Source organism: Musa acuminata, chromosome BXJ2-9, assembly GCF_036884655.1.
Source record: "Musa acuminata AAA Group cultivar baxijiao chromosome BXJ2-9, Cavendish_Baxijiao_AAA, whole genome shotgun sequence".
Classification (NCBI taxonomy): Eukaryota; Viridiplantae; Streptophyta; class Magnoliopsida; order Zingiberales; family Musaceae; genus Musa; species Musa acuminata.
Genome location: NC_088346.1, coordinates 3,112,800 through 3,127,168, shown reverse-complemented (window position 1 = coordinate 3,127,168; position 14,369 = coordinate 3,112,800). Strand labels below are relative to the sequence as shown.

The following is a 14,369-nucleotide window of genomic DNA, read 5'->3' as shown; positions in this document are numbered from 1 at the left end:
CTTCTCCGATACCATGTGCTCATGATTTGGGTTGACTGGTGCACTTGGTTCGAAGGCAATGTGTTCACTATAAATAGCTCCGTTCATCTCCCCGGATCAACGGCCCCCTAACCTCTTCTCTTCTCTCAATCATCTTATATACCACCGGATGGCAAACCCAAAGTTCTATCTCTACAGTGCTCTCGTCCTCTGCTTCTTCTCCCTTAGCGTCTTCGCGTCCACGGCCTTCGCAGACTCTGCATGGGAGAACGCCCACGCCACTTTCTACGGTGGCGGCGACGCCTCCGGCACCATGGGTGAGTTTGGCCCCCCATAAACGACGCAAATGACCGATACTGACATATGAACGTACGTGTTTGCAGGCGGGGCTTGCGGGTACGGCAACCTCTACAGCCAGGGCTACGGGACGAGCACGGCGGCGCTCAGCACCGCGCTCTTTAACGACGGCCTCATTTGCGGCGCCTGCTACGAGCTGCGGTGCGCCGACGACCCCCGCTGGTGCCTCCCCGGTTCCATCGTCGTGACCGCCACCAACTTCTGCCCTCCCAACTACGCCCTCGCCAACGACAACGGCGGCTGGTGCAACCCTCCCCTGCCGCACTTCGACCTCGCCCAGCCCGCCTTCCTGCGGATCGCGCGGTACCGTGCCGGCATTGTCCCCGTCTCCTTCCGCAGGTGAGCAGTGACACAAGGCGGCCGAGTCCACTGTGGTGATGCTGAGCCGTGCATAACGTAATCCTCCTGCAGGGTGGCTTGCGTGAAGAAGGGAGGGATGCGGTTCACCATCGACGGGCACTCCTACTTCAACCTGGTGCTGATCACCAACGTGGGCGGCGCCGGGGACGTGCACGCTGTGTCGATCAAGGTGTCGAACACCGGGTGGCAGGCCATGTCGGGCAACTGGGGCCAGAACTGGAAGAGTAACGGCTACCTCGACGGGCAGAGCCTCTCCTTTCAGGTCACCACCAGCGACGGCAGGACCGTCAGCAGCATCGACGTGGCGCCCGCAGGGTGGCAGTTCGGGCAGACCTTCGAGGGAGGGCAGTTCTGATGGGAAGTCTCAACGCTCGGCGACGTCAGGGAAGTCGAAGAAGGCATCATGAAACCGGTGTCTTTGGCCTCATGCAATGCCGTGGTAGCGTAATTAGCACCCGCTAAGGCCTAAACACATAAAACTCTGCATGTAGTAGAACAAGGTTTTATCTTTAATATTAAGATGAATGAAGAACCAGTAGTTCTTTAGAAGCTAAGAAACATCTAGCAATACTAAGAAGAATTTAGGGTCGTCGGGAGCGCTGCTGTGCCCATGCTTGCGCCCGGGCCACTGGTATCCTTCGACGTCAAGTTGATGCTGCACACTGCTGTAGTCACTGTAGCCGCCGCAGGCAACGAAGCTGTTGTGATCGCCTTAGCCATCGCAGGCAGCAACAACCGTCGCAAGCCTGCTAATCCCCGTGGTGCTTAATTGTGTATGCAGCCACCGCTAGTGATTAGGCTAGCGATCACCGAAGGTCGCTACCCTCAATAATACTATCGTTACCGTAAATTGTCAATAGCATTTTATTAATCAAGCATGATAAACCTCTTATCGTCCATAAATAGACGACATAATGGATTAGATAGAAAAATAAATCGATATTATAAATTGATTATTTAAGTATCGTAAATCTAAACCAAATAATATTTTTTTCATAAATGAATGATGCTAATAAACATATTTAAATATAAAATATATCTAAAATATTTTTACAATTTAACGTATTTGATTTCAAAACATGACTCTAACACCAATTATAAGTATAAAAATCATAAGTATGATATTATTTTATGAAATACTCTAATACCAGAAATTGAGATCAATTAATGACATCAAATATATAGTGTATATTTTTAGATGCTTATTAGAAAGTTATCTGATATGTAGATATACTCATCACATTTGAAAGTCAAAATGATATCAATTTGTAATAATGAAAAATTCTCTTTTCTTCTTATCCTTTTACCGTCCTATTATCAGCAGCAATAGATTATAAACAAAAGAAAAACCAAAAAAATATAATATTTAAATAATTTATAATAATTTCCAAGAATTTATGTCCCATGAATATAGAATATGTTGCCATCACTCAAATACCTCAAAACACATATTCAAATATAATTTTGTAATTTTCTCTGTTCTCATTTATCGGGTTCTCGAGATGAGAAACCCATACTATCATAATCTTTTTATTAATTATGCTCATTCATTTGAAAGAATTATTTTACGTAATAATGATTATAACTCCTCGATTTTTGTGTAAAAATTATCAGATGAGAAATTATTCTTTCGAACTCCTCATTCAATCATTGTTTATGATTGAATCATTTGTTTCGATGGGTGAATAGATTCGATCTGCACTTTCCTCTTTTCATCTCTGACGTACCCCTCTTCCGCGAGCTTCCAGCCCCCTTGCAGATGTTGCTTATTAGCTAGCTGTCAAATCAATCATATCGGTGGAGGGCTTTAATCGACCGGCTTCTTCCTCTCAAAATCACCATCCTGTTGGACGGACCTCAGCGCAGCTCCCAACGTTTGCCGGTGTTGTGTCAGTGGAAGAGTGCAAGTCTGTGGTTGCTTCTGCCATCGGACTTGCTTGTATCTTCTGCACGTCTTGTTCTTCCGGAAAGTGCCACTTAATAAGAGAATATTATTAATATATTACTGTGCTTTTGAGTTCCAACTCGTGTGGACAACCTCTTGCCCTTCCTTCATCGATTGCTACGGAAGTCACAGTCGTAAGTTGCGTTGGAGACTTCGACGGTGCAGACTTCTTCCATGGAAGACTCCGTCGCGCCGTGTGTGTGTTGAGCTTCGAGTGCTGTACGTACCCACACAGATAGATCGAAAGCGTCGAACAGTTCCTGTAAGGGAATCAAATGATTCGTGCTTTCGGTGTGTCATACGATACTCGTAGACTGTGTTCTGTTTTTCCAGCTTTCCGAAGAAGAATATGAATCGTGATCGATTTATTTGTTTCTGATGACGTCAATTTTCTTTAGCATTAATTCCGAAAAAAGAAAAAAAAACAATAGTCACATACTTATAAAACAGTGGGTTTCTAAAGCTAAGTTAACCGCTCACCGGTCACCGCGCCCCTCAACGCGGGCCCCAACTTCTCAGTCCACAGGCTTTCGCCAGCGCCACCGCTCCTCTCGACCGCCACCACCGCAACGCTGCCGGTCAACCGGTATACCTCTACCCTCAGAAGGAATTCCCCATTTTGCCCCTCAACGACCGCGCTAAACCCCTTCTCGCCCTCCCTCCTCACCGCCAACCCCTCCCCTCTCCCCACCCGCTCGAGCCGGTCCACGATTGTGTCGACCGGCTCGGTCAACGCGAACCGCTCCCGGTCCGAGGTCGCCTCCTCGAAGAGGCCCGAGAGGTCGAGCCCCGGGGAGAAGGAGATGAGGTCGAAGGCGTTGAGCTCCCTGCGATGGTGGGGCTTGCCCGAGGGATCGGTGGCATCTCCGCGGGGCTGCATCAGCGCCGTCCATTGGTCCGCGTCGAAGTCCCTGGCGAACCAGGGGTCGCGCAGGATGCCGTCGATGGAGATGCGGGTGGCGGGGTTGGGGTCGAGGAGGCGGGCGATGAGGCGCCGGAGATTGGGCGAAGTCCAGCGGGGGCAGCGGTGGTGGCCGCGGTAGATCTTTCGGTAGAGGGACATGAGGTTGGGGTCGTTGAAGGGGAGGTAGCCGGCGTTGAGCACGAAGAGGATCACCCCGCACGACCACATGTCCGCCTTCGCCCCGTCGTACCCCCCCGTCATCTTCCTCGTGAGGACCTCCGGCGCCACGTACGCTGGCGTCCCGCATTGGGTGTGCAGCAGGAGGTCACCGTCATCGCCTTCGGAGGAGGAGGAGGAGCGGAGGGAGGCGAGCCCGAAGTCCGAGACCTTGAGGTCGCCGGCCTCGTCCAGGAGGAGGTTCTCCGGCTTGAGGTCCCGGTGGAAGACGCCGCGGGAGTGGGAGTAGGCGACGGCGGAGACGAGCTGGCGGAACAGACGGCGGCAGAGGTCCTCCGGGAGGTGACCGCGGTCCTCGACGCGGGAGAACAGCTCGCCGCCCTTGGCGAGCTCGAGGACGAGGTACACCTTGGAGCGGGAGGCCAGCACCTCGTGGAGGCGGATGATGTGGGGATGTCGGAGCCGGCGGAGGGCGGAGATCTCGCGGATAAAGGAGTCGCCGTCGGCAGAGCAACCAGCAGGACGACGGGGGTTGGGGAAGACCTTGACGGCGACGCCTTGGCCGGAGGGGCAGTGGCGGGCGTGGTACACCTTGGCGGAGGCGCCGCGGCCGAGCAGGCGGCCCATCTCGTACTTGCCGAAGATGACCTTCGCCGGCGACGGCGGCGCACCGCCCCCGGACTCGGTCATGCTCCTCGGCTGCCTCGCCTTCTCGTCTTCCTTTCCTCGAACAGAGAAGCTGAGGAAGGGAAGGGGGAAGCGAGGTGCTCTCGGGCGTCCATTCGATGATATATACACAAAATATTTGCCTGGCCAAGTGGCTTATGACGTCACCGTGACAGGACTCTTATATTAGAACTTTGGATCTGCCGTGAGGGAATAGTTGACTTTGAGCGGCCTCCAAAGAATTCAATGACCGTAGACGGCAATTCGCAGTGCAAATTGTCTTATGATATGAGGTAATAACCATTGAATTCCTATGTAGCAGGTTGGAATGGACGGCTCAAAAACCCAAATAGAATTTGATACAACTCAGAGTTATTATTGGAGTTTCCTTCTTTCCTCGAGCTTTGTTTTCGCTGGGCTTCTTGAGATTATTGCGCTTAGATTTACTATCATAATAATAATAATTACTTTATATGAGGTCAGGTTGTTTGCTCCAACCATCATAGTTATCCTTCTGAGCTACACTAAGATACGGATTGGATCCTCCCTTATCATATTATATACAATCTATTTATTGATCATATTTAAAATAATTAATTATAATTAATTAATTTTATTATCTTATTTTTATATATTTTTTAAAATATATATATTTTTATGTTATCGATTTATATTTTTTTAAAATATAAATATTAAAAATAATTTAATTATAGAGAACACTTTATAATTAATACTGTTTAAAGTGGAAGATCGAACATTCCAGTGGTTGGCATGAGAGAACGAACTTGGTTTTGCTTCGAGCTCCTTCGTTGCTGTCAGTCCAACATCTAACATGTAACATGTGTCACACGACCATGGGAAAGAAGGTGTGCTCCTCCATGCCGCCAGGTAGACACGAAGGTCGTCATCCGAAGTCGACACCTCTTGCGGAGAGGCTATCGAAGCAGCCATCGACCGGTCATGGACACGCTTCATGCATGATCCGCTTAGGGTTTGGCCTGTCGGCAGCGGTACCGATGGCGGGTGGACCATTCCCTGTGGCCTATCGGCAGTGAGTGATACCGACGGTGGGTGGAGCGTTCTGCGTAGGTTCGTCATGGGCGGCTGTCTCAGTTTTCGGGAAGGTACGATTAGAAGTAATTTATCAGGTTGAGGTCGTCAGAGAAAGAAGGAATCATTTTGTACTGTCATGTCGTATTCGTACCAAATATATAAATGTAGAACAGTCGTTGGGAACTACAGATTCTGATCACCCAATCACTTCCTCGAAGAAGCAAGGAGAAGAGAGAGGATGGCATGAAAACGATGTGCTCCTCCAAAGCCAGTTTCCTCCTTCCTTGAAGCTGCACCTATGGTACGCGGCCACGGACGTCGCCGTGGTTGATACGCATTCGTCTCTATCAGTAAAGATGCCAGCCCATGAACCTCCCCCACCTTACCCCCCCCTCTCTCTCTCTGGTAGGTGGATACATGCGCGGTGAAGAAGATGCCCGGCCGATTGCTCCTCCCCTTGGCTGTTCCTCACGTGCGTTGTCGCTGTCCGCACGGGTCGTGCCGCCACCCACAGTCGACCGACCAACGGAATTTGTAGGACGAATCTACGGTGGCAAAAGCTACGACGAGTCTGGTCCACATTGCGACCGATCCTCCACGGTCGCATCGAGTGCTCGGACTTGGTGGAATATTCCACCCAGATACGAGACGGCAAAAGGTTGAAGGAGAAGAGTTCGGTTAGCATCCGTTCGTCCTCCATGCGATCGCATGCCGGCTATTTGCCGGTCGACTTCCTCGGCTCCGGTAAAGGCGTCTGAACTCCCTATTAACTGCTGCGTCGGTGGCCGCACATGCACACCGTGCAATCATGTCGTCAGCGGCTCCGCTCCATGCCGGGAGGGTGCCAACTTGGAGATCGCCTGTGGTTTCTGGGGGAGCACCTGGTTTTGACGCCATGGATGGCCAACCACATGGTTGAACCTATTGGGCCGGGCCGACCTATCAGGCCCGTATAATGAACGTACCATTGGGCCTCATCTCCCACATTTCACCTGATCTTGATATTTTATTAAACGCATTCAATAAATGTATAATATACATGACCTAAAACATTAATTGCTTGTTGCATTTGGCTAACGAAGAGTAGATTGCAGAACATAAACGTGTCATCAAGTGATTCGGTCATTATTAGCATTAATATATCATTTTGAACCTACTAAATCATCATAATATTACTTCATACACCTAACCAGGTTTTGTAGCAATTCCTCTCGTCCAAAGGGAGCAGTCTCCACGTTTTGTCATTTCCGGTCGTTGGGTTATGTCTTCATAGTCGTCAACAGATCTGTTTCTCTCAGAACCTATCCTTCATTTGGATGCATAGATGCGATACGCCTTTGGATTTCGAGCCTTCTCTAAGTTTCCAGGGAGTGACTAATCCCAGAAGAAACCTCGATTTTTGTGTACATGGCAGGTTCATAAACAACGTGATGTTGGTGGCACGCAGACTACATATGCACGCGAGCACCATTTGCTTGTCGGAGGTGCTCGATTTGAAGCGTCGCTCACTCCATGGCCACTGCTCAAATGTTCTTCACCATCTTCTTCGTCGTCATGCTCCCGGCTCAGGGGCAGCTCACCCCCGATTTCTACGATGCAGTGTGCCCGCATGCACTGCCCACCATCCGAGCAGTGGTGGAGGCGGCCGTCGCCCTCCAGCCACGCTTGGGTGCGTACCTCGTCCGATTGCACTTCCATGACTGCTTCGTAAACGTAAGACCACATCTTCCTTCTGATATTGTATTAAGAAGAAGAAGAAGAAGAAGTTATTACCTGATGGGGATGACGATGGTGACAGGGTTGCGATGGCTCGGTGTTGCTGGATGATTCCGCCACCTTCGTCGGAGAGAAGACGGCGGGACCGAATAACAATTCCCTGAGAGGGTTCGAAGTAATAGACGACATCAAAGCTGTCGTGAACGCGGCATGCTTCGGAAACGTAGTCTCTTGTGCTGATATCTTGGCCGTCGCCGCGAGGGACTCGATCGTAGCGGTGAGTTGTAGCAGTCCTTTCATGGCATAGCATGGTATGTACTCGTTGTTCATGACATGTTACGTTACAGTTAGGTGGAAGCTCGTACGAGGTGCTACTTGGCCGAAGAGACGCGACGACGGCGAGCAAGGACGACGCAAACGCCGACATCCCCACGCCGTTCTCCGGCTTGCCAGACCTCTTGGCGAAGTTCCAGTCCCACGGCCTGGCCGTCGAGGACCTCGTCGCCCTCTCCGGAGCTCACACCCTCGGGTTCGCTCGGTGCGCCCTGTTCCGGGATCGGCTCTACAACGAGACCTCCACCATCGACAGCGACTTCGCGACCGCCCTCCAGGCGCGATGCCCGCGGACCGGCGGAGACGACGAGCTGTCGCCGCTGGACGAAACGTCCCCGGCGGTCTTCGACGCCGGTTACTACCGAGGTCTGCTGCAGAACAAGGGGCTGCTGCATTCGGACCAGCAGCTGTTTGGGGGCGACGGGAGCGACGACACGGACGCCCTGGTGCAGCACTACAGCGAGAACCCCGGCGAGTTCATGGCTGACTTCGGCGCGGCGATGATCAAGATGGGGAGCATAAGCCCTTTGACGGGGAGCGATGGGGAGATTCGCGAGAACTGTCGGGTGGCGAATGCATGACCGGCTGAGTCCTTGAGAAGTCTTACGCCCACGGCGTTCGTGTGTCTGCTTGTTCGTGCCGATAGCACGAGTGTGGTGTTCGCTTTTTATGTTGGCACGCAATGTTGAATCGTGCCAATGATATGTTCGTCAAGAAAAAGAGCAAAAAGTGTTTGTTGTTGAACTCCGCCTCATCATATTATTATGAAATATTTTGGGTGATTTACTGAAAAATATTTCTCTTTTTTCTTTATCTTTGAAAAGTTGTTTTATATTTTTGTTATTTTTTAAATAGTGTCTCTTATTCAAATTACATCAAAAATAATATTTTAACATATTAAACTATAATAAAAAATATCTTAAATTATAATTTAAAATATCATAAATGAGACAAATGAATTCATAACCCCAATCAAATCAACTTCGAGTCTAAAAATTTGGCATCCTAATAATTTATGAGCAAGGACGATAAAAAAATGCACAATGTGATGTCATTTATCATATTTTTAATAGTTCTTCGGTGTTTTAAAAACACTAATAGTGCTTTTAATTCATCAATCAAAATAATATAACGGTATTGAAAGATAATGTAAATGAATCAAATAAAAAAGTCCAAAACTGATGACAAAAGGTATCATTAGGGTTGTGAGGAATATTTTGTTCGAAAAATGAGATGCCATTTGAGAAAACAAAAAATAAATGCACTTTTGAGAAAAAAAGGAAAAAAAGTTGGAAATCACAGAAATATTTTCCTCGTATTGTAATTAAAATTATTTAAAATAATAAAAATAATTTTACAAACTTTAAATATTTCATAGTGATGCTTCAAAATAATAATAATAGGATCTAATTTTGTAATTAGGATCTCGAAACATAATACGGCCCAACGCTTGATGAGGCCCAAAATGAAGCAACCGCAAAGCCCATTAGAAGTTGCCGGCCCAGCGAGGAAGTCACCCATCAAGCGCTCGACTCCGAGTCCCAAAGAGCCAACTGCCTCCATCTGTACTTCGAAGTAGGCGTGCGAACCCCCATTCCCTGTCTCTCGATTTATGTTCCCATGCTCCGATCTTGGCTCATCACCTCTTCCGTCGCTTCGCGCTCCTCCCGGTTCTCCGTGCTCCGCCGGCGTATCCCCTTCTTCTCCTCTTCCGGCGACAATAAGACGACGAAGATGTCCGGCCAGGGAACGCCTGGGGGTTTCTCCGGAAACCGAGCTTCTCCTCATCCCCGCAAACCCGTGAGTTCCCTTCTTGAACCGATCCCTGTGTCGATAATACGGACCGATGAGATGATACAGGTTTGATTAGGTTTTCTTCGTCCCTTTCACGAACTTTTGGTCGATTCCTTTTGCTGTCGAGATGATATATGTTTGATTGGGTTTTGTTGGTTCTTGAATAGACACTCGTTTCCTTTTTTGTGTCGACCGATCCCTTTGATGATCGCCGCCGTCTTCGTCCTCGAAGTCGACGTTTCGAAGAACCCAATGTCTAATTGTAACTCGTCGATGTTGATTCACCCTACTATAAATCATTGGTCAGATACGCATGCCTTCATCAACACAATGCAGCACATAGGATTTCGGGGATTCAATATGTAGTGGACTTCGTTTTGTGAGCGCCTGATCGTATTGTAATAATAATGCTACACACTTTACTTCTTTGATTGATGCAAAGAATCATTAGTACTATCATAGGACCAGAACTCAATCCTACATGATGATTGTGCTTGAAGGAATGGAAGCAACCCTATGTGTTCTTGAGATGAAAAGTGCAAGTATTGTTATTAGGGCAGCCGGATGTACACTTGTATTGCTTTTCCTATTTTGGTTGCTCATGTCGTAACAGAGCAACACTGCAAGGCACTGCAACGACCGATGTGAATGGTATATATCACAAAAGATGCATGCTATTTGATAGACTCTATAGAACTAAACATACTTTGGTTCATCATTTCATGTGTGCTTAAATATCCTTTGGTTCACAAATTGTTTTTGCTGATTTGCAAGCTGCAGGATTGTTTTACATTTGTGTTGTTTTAAGTTGCTTAAATTCTTTGCTTATGAAATTTGGCTGAGTGCCTTATCCTTTTTGACATACAAATAATCATGAAGCAAATTTGAGTTGGAGGTAATGCTTACTGTTGTTTTGGATTGGATTTGTAGGTTTCTGCTGGCAAATCAATGTATCAGGGTGATGGAGTATACAAGTCCCCTAATGTCTTCCGCAATGCTAAATACCCAAATACTGTCATGTCTCAACATAGTCAAGCTTCTCCAGAGAGTGCTGACGAATCAACATACGAGTCTCCTAACGTCTTCCGCTACGCTAAATCCCCACATACTGTCATAGCTCAACGCAGTCGAGCATCTCCAGAGAGCATTGGCAGCAACATTAGGAGAAGTCCACAAAGTGATGCTGAGATGCAGCATTTTGATATCTGCAAGGCCAAAGATGTGGGTCATGTGATACTAAAGAGATCTCTTCAGGCAATAAATCGGGAAAAAAGAATAGAAGCTGAACGAGCCAAAATTGTTCCTCAGCATATACATCTGAGGCCGGGGATGATTCTGTTGAAAAATTACCTTGATCACGATGATCAGGCTTGTGTTTTCTTTACTCGAATATATATTTTGACATTGATCTACGTTCAGTCTGTTGTTCATATTCTACTTTTAATTCAGTGACACTACTCAAAAATAATTTTCTCCATGTAAACTACTTCAGACTTGGTTATTAAGGAATTTTCTCTTTATATTTTGCAGTTAGGAGATAGGAAATAACACACATCAAATTTGTAACTGAAAATGCACTTCTTATTTTGTTTTTTAATTAATCATACAGAAAGATAGCTGGAGCAATTATAATGTGTAGGTGCTCGAGTGCTTTGGTTTCTCAATTAAGTTCATGTTCTCTCTTTTTTTGCTTCAGGTAAAAATTGTTAAAAAATGTCGAGACCTTGGTGTCGGTTTGGGTGGATTTTACAGACCTGGTTATCGAGATGGTGCCAAACTGCATCTGCGAATGATGTGTTTGGGGATGAACTGGGATCCACAGTCAAGATTGTATGATAGCAAGCGATCAATAGATGGTGCAGAACCACCCAAAATTCCAGAGGACTTCATAGAAATGGTTGACAGAGCCATTCAGTCATCTCATGACTTTTTGAATGCACAATCTCATGGTGTTAATGCTGCATCTGAAGTTCCAAAGATATCACCAGATCTCTGCATTGTGAATTTCTACGATAACAATGGTCGTCTTGGTCTGCATCAGGTATTATCCTACATTTCTATTTGCAAAACACTGATTTTTTTTCTAATGCTGTATTTCCGTGCCATCTTGTGGATTACTTCCAAACCACAATATGGCACCTAAGTTTTTATTGTTTGTATAAAATGGTTTTTAACTTTTGAGTGTAGCTTTCTGAGGTTCATCGGAATTTAGCTGGGACTTCCCTTAAACTGGTTAATACTTGGATTATTTGTTTTCATCTAAACATTTGCCAGAGCATTATGGACTATCTGTTTTTATCCAAGAATGTGATGGAGGCACCGGATTGAAACTATGTTTCTAATCATAGACACTATGAAAGAACTGCAGGCACATGTTTCCACCATATAGACAAAATCGTAATGTTTTTGCATGAATGTTTTAGTAATCGATTCAGAAGATGCTGATGTTCTTTTAACGTGCAGGACAGAGATGAGCGCGAAGAGAGTCTCCGAAGAGGATTACCGGTGGTCTCTTTTTCACTGGGAGACACGGCTAAATTTTTATATGGAGATCAACGAGATATTAACAAAGCTCAGGAAGTTGAACTTGAGTCTGGTGATGTACTAATATTCGGTGGAAAATCTAGGCATATATTTCATGGGGTTTCGTCGATCATCCCAATGACAGCGCCGAAATGGCTCATTGAAGAAACTGGCATGCTGCCTGGCCGCCTTAATCTTACTTTCCGGCAATACTAGCATAGTTAGTTTTCATGTATTTTGGTTGTCCATGTGGACACTCTTTTCCTGAGTCCTGTAGTTGATCTGTAATATAAGCTTTTGCCCAGATGACACAACCAGTTTGCTGCTTCATGCTACTCCAAGCATATGTGATCTTTGGTTTTCTATAAAGAATTGACGTAACAAAACATGTGATAAAGCCTCTGAGCAATGCCATTTCTGTATAAGTTTTTTGTACGAAGACAAACGACTCATCGATCAGTCGTTTCCTAATTAAAATGTGTTATTCTGATTGATCTCATGACAGAATGTTGAACCCAATGCGATCAAATATGCATTTTAATTCAGGCATAATGCAGTTCAATCATTTTATCTGTTACAAATTAAACACTGAGCTGCAGGTTGGATCTCTCTTAAAACTAACATACATGTAGAACTACATACATTCTAGAATTCTCATAATGCTAATAGCTGCTAATCCTAAACTAAACTGCTAAAATGAATCATGTCTACATCTGATAAATGATCTAACAGGGGTACATTCACAAGGTGCTTGCTTGGAAAAAGTACACTTTTACTGAGATTAGAGTCGCTGCACGCCTGAAGCTCTAGCGAGGAACAAAATAGAGCTTACCAACGACATGCAGAAGAGCAACCACAGCACTAAATCCGATACTCATGAAGAGAACAGTATTGGGAGACATCTTGGCCCCTGTGGCAACATCAGTGTAGAACTGGAGCATGGTACTGGCACCTCCACCCGCTGCTGCCGCACCACCACCTACTGCCCTCCGCCTGCGCATGTTAGCAGCTGCTGCTGCACTTCCTCTGGGTGGCGCACCGCCAGCAACCATATCGACTGACTGTTCACTGAACCCAAACAAAACAAAAGGAATTTTGTATCATGTCTTTTGCATGTGCATACGATTGTTGGTGCATTCATTAAATTGGATTGCTCATGACCAGACTCAGTGATGCTTTAATTATCTGTTCAGAACTTGAGTGGCAATAACATGAGGACTCTATGCTAAAAGACCTTGACTCAAGGATGATCAGTTTGAACATTTATAGCAATACTAAATCAGTTAAAATGATGCTGCACGAGCACTAAAGCAGAAAATTGTAGGGGGACAAGAAGACGGTTTCGCAGAGACCAAAGAGCGCCGAAAACCTTTGTTATAACTCTTGTTGGTTAGAAAAAACATATATTCTATTACTTCATACATGCAAATCTTGGCTAGCTACTTTCAAAACCGTCAAGCACTTCAAATTAAAGACGACAACAAACAAGACCAAGCAACTGGATTTTGAAGAGGCACGGGAATGACAGCACAAATTTGCTGCAGATTGTAATGTTAGAAATAAGCTGAATCATGTGTATATAGTGGGAAACTCCTCTAAGAATACAATGAGAGATACACTCCAAAAACGGAGGCCATGATACACTACGTTCTAAATGGAAATCGAGCATGATCACATAAAGTGTATGTTGCTACTCCGTATTGTCTCAGAGGACAACCAAGTAGGTTAAACATCTAAAAATCCGCACATCAGTCACTCAATGGACCACAAATTTCTTATTATTATCAAGTGTATTGGTAATTGCATTTCTCAGTTCTTAATGCCATTTTCAGCAAAAAAAACATCTCAGAAATGAAATTTTACCTATCGAGAAGATGTCTGCCATCTGCAAGCAGGTTGTATAGGAGATGTAAGATCATTTTGATACTCTCATAGGAGATGCTAAACCAATTCTTCTTTTCCTTAACTCGGTTATTTTAGTAGAACCAACAAAATCGCCAACATAACATCAGTAGATCATGCGATTGTCAACTCCAAATCGTACAACGTCAATTGACTATACGTTTTCCTCGTATCACATTTTTCCTATAAAAGTAGGCGCCGGATCTCGGCGAACACGAAAACAACTAGCACATGAAACCTCAACTTAGGGATCTCAGCGACCAATTCGCAGATCCCCTTCTCCTTAAAGTTCACACTAATATAAATCATATTGACAATATCAGAAAACAATAACCAATCAAACATATGGTGGAATCGAGGATTCTAGGTCGAATTTCCCATGTGTTTAGAAAAAAGATCCAAATCAAGCGGGGGCGGCGAAGAAGATCGAGAAGGAATGCATGAGGATGAGGTAAAATTCGCACCTTAGTGGGCTCGAGGGAAGCACAAGCTAGGCGTTCCAAGACGGATATCGCCCGAGGGGGTAGCCGATCGGAGGAATTTGATGCGCGCTTGTGTCGACGAGCCCGTCGAGCGCCGGAAACGGGCCACGCTACTAAGAGCCCAGTTTGTGTGTGGCCCAATCGAATTGATCCAAAATCGACTTGGCGTGATCAGTTT

The 14,369-nt window shown here is 45.9% G+C and overlaps 5 protein-coding genes across 6 annotated transcripts; 3 read left to right on the top strand and 2 right to left on the bottom strand.

Moving 5' to 3' along the window:
* Window positions 1-19: 19 nt before the first annotated feature.
* LOC135622526 (expansin-A2-like) lies at window positions 20-1,254 on the top strand. Its single transcript, XM_065124446.1, has 3 exons — window positions 20-296; window positions 363-675; window positions 748-1,254. Exons 1-3 carry the CDS (start codon window positions 149-151, stop codon window positions 1,049-1,051), a joined length of 765 nt encoding a protein of 254 aa, XP_064980518.1. The 5' UTR covers window positions 20-148; the 3' UTR covers window positions 1,052-1,254.
* Window positions 1,255-2,986: 1,732 nt separating this feature from the next.
* Window positions 2,987-4,500, bottom strand: LOC135622523 (CBL-interacting serine/threonine-protein kinase 14-like). The gene has a single exon (XM_065124443.1). The coding sequence runs from the start codon at window positions 4,410-4,412 to the stop codon at window positions 3,105-3,107; it is 1,308 nt and encodes a 435-aa protein (XP_064980515.1). The 5' UTR covers window positions 4,413-4,500; the 3' UTR covers window positions 2,987-3,104.
* A 1,382-nt stretch (window positions 4,501-5,882) lies between these two features.
* Window positions 5,883-8,305, top strand: LOC135622525 (cationic peroxidase 1-like). Its single transcript, XM_065124445.1, has 3 exons — window positions 5,883-7,154; window positions 7,240-7,434; window positions 7,505-8,305. Exons 1-3 carry the CDS (start codon window positions 6,954-6,956, stop codon window positions 8,069-8,071), a joined length of 963 nt encoding a protein of 320 aa, XP_064980517.1. The 5' UTR covers window positions 5,883-6,953; the 3' UTR covers window positions 8,072-8,305.
* A 744-nt stretch (window positions 8,306-9,049) lies between these two features.
* On the top strand, window positions 9,050-12,142 carry LOC135622521 (uncharacterized). Its single transcript, XM_065124441.1, has 4 exons — window positions 9,050-9,290; window positions 10,215-10,652; window positions 10,981-11,325; window positions 11,748-12,142. The coding sequence occupies exons 1-4, from the start codon at window positions 9,111-9,113 to the stop codon at window positions 12,021-12,023; spliced, it is 1,239 nt and encodes a 412-aa protein (XP_064980513.1). The 5' UTR covers window positions 9,050-9,110; the 3' UTR covers window positions 12,024-12,142.
* On the bottom strand, window positions 10,174-14,324 carry LOC135622522 (protein transport protein Sec61 subunit beta-like). Of its 2 annotated transcripts, XR_010491089.1 has the most exons (3): window positions 14,174-14,324; window positions 12,640-12,875; window positions 10,174-10,489 (listed from the first exon to the last, which is right to left on the bottom strand). XR_010491089.1 is itself a non-coding variant. In XM_065124442.1 (2 exons), exons 1-2 carry the CDS (start codon window positions 13,724-13,726, stop codon window positions 12,614-12,616), a joined length of 318 nt encoding a protein of 105 aa, XP_064980514.1. In that variant the 5' UTR covers window positions 13,727-14,158; the 3' UTR covers window positions 12,317-12,613. The 2 variants fall into 2 exon arrangements, 1 of the variants encoding a protein (XP_064980514.1); XM_065124442.1 differs by lacking the exons at window positions 10,174-10,489; window positions 14,174-14,324 and adding an exon at window positions 13,671-14,158 and having other exon boundaries at window positions 12,317-12,875.
* Window positions 14,325-14,369: the final 45 nt, after the last annotated feature.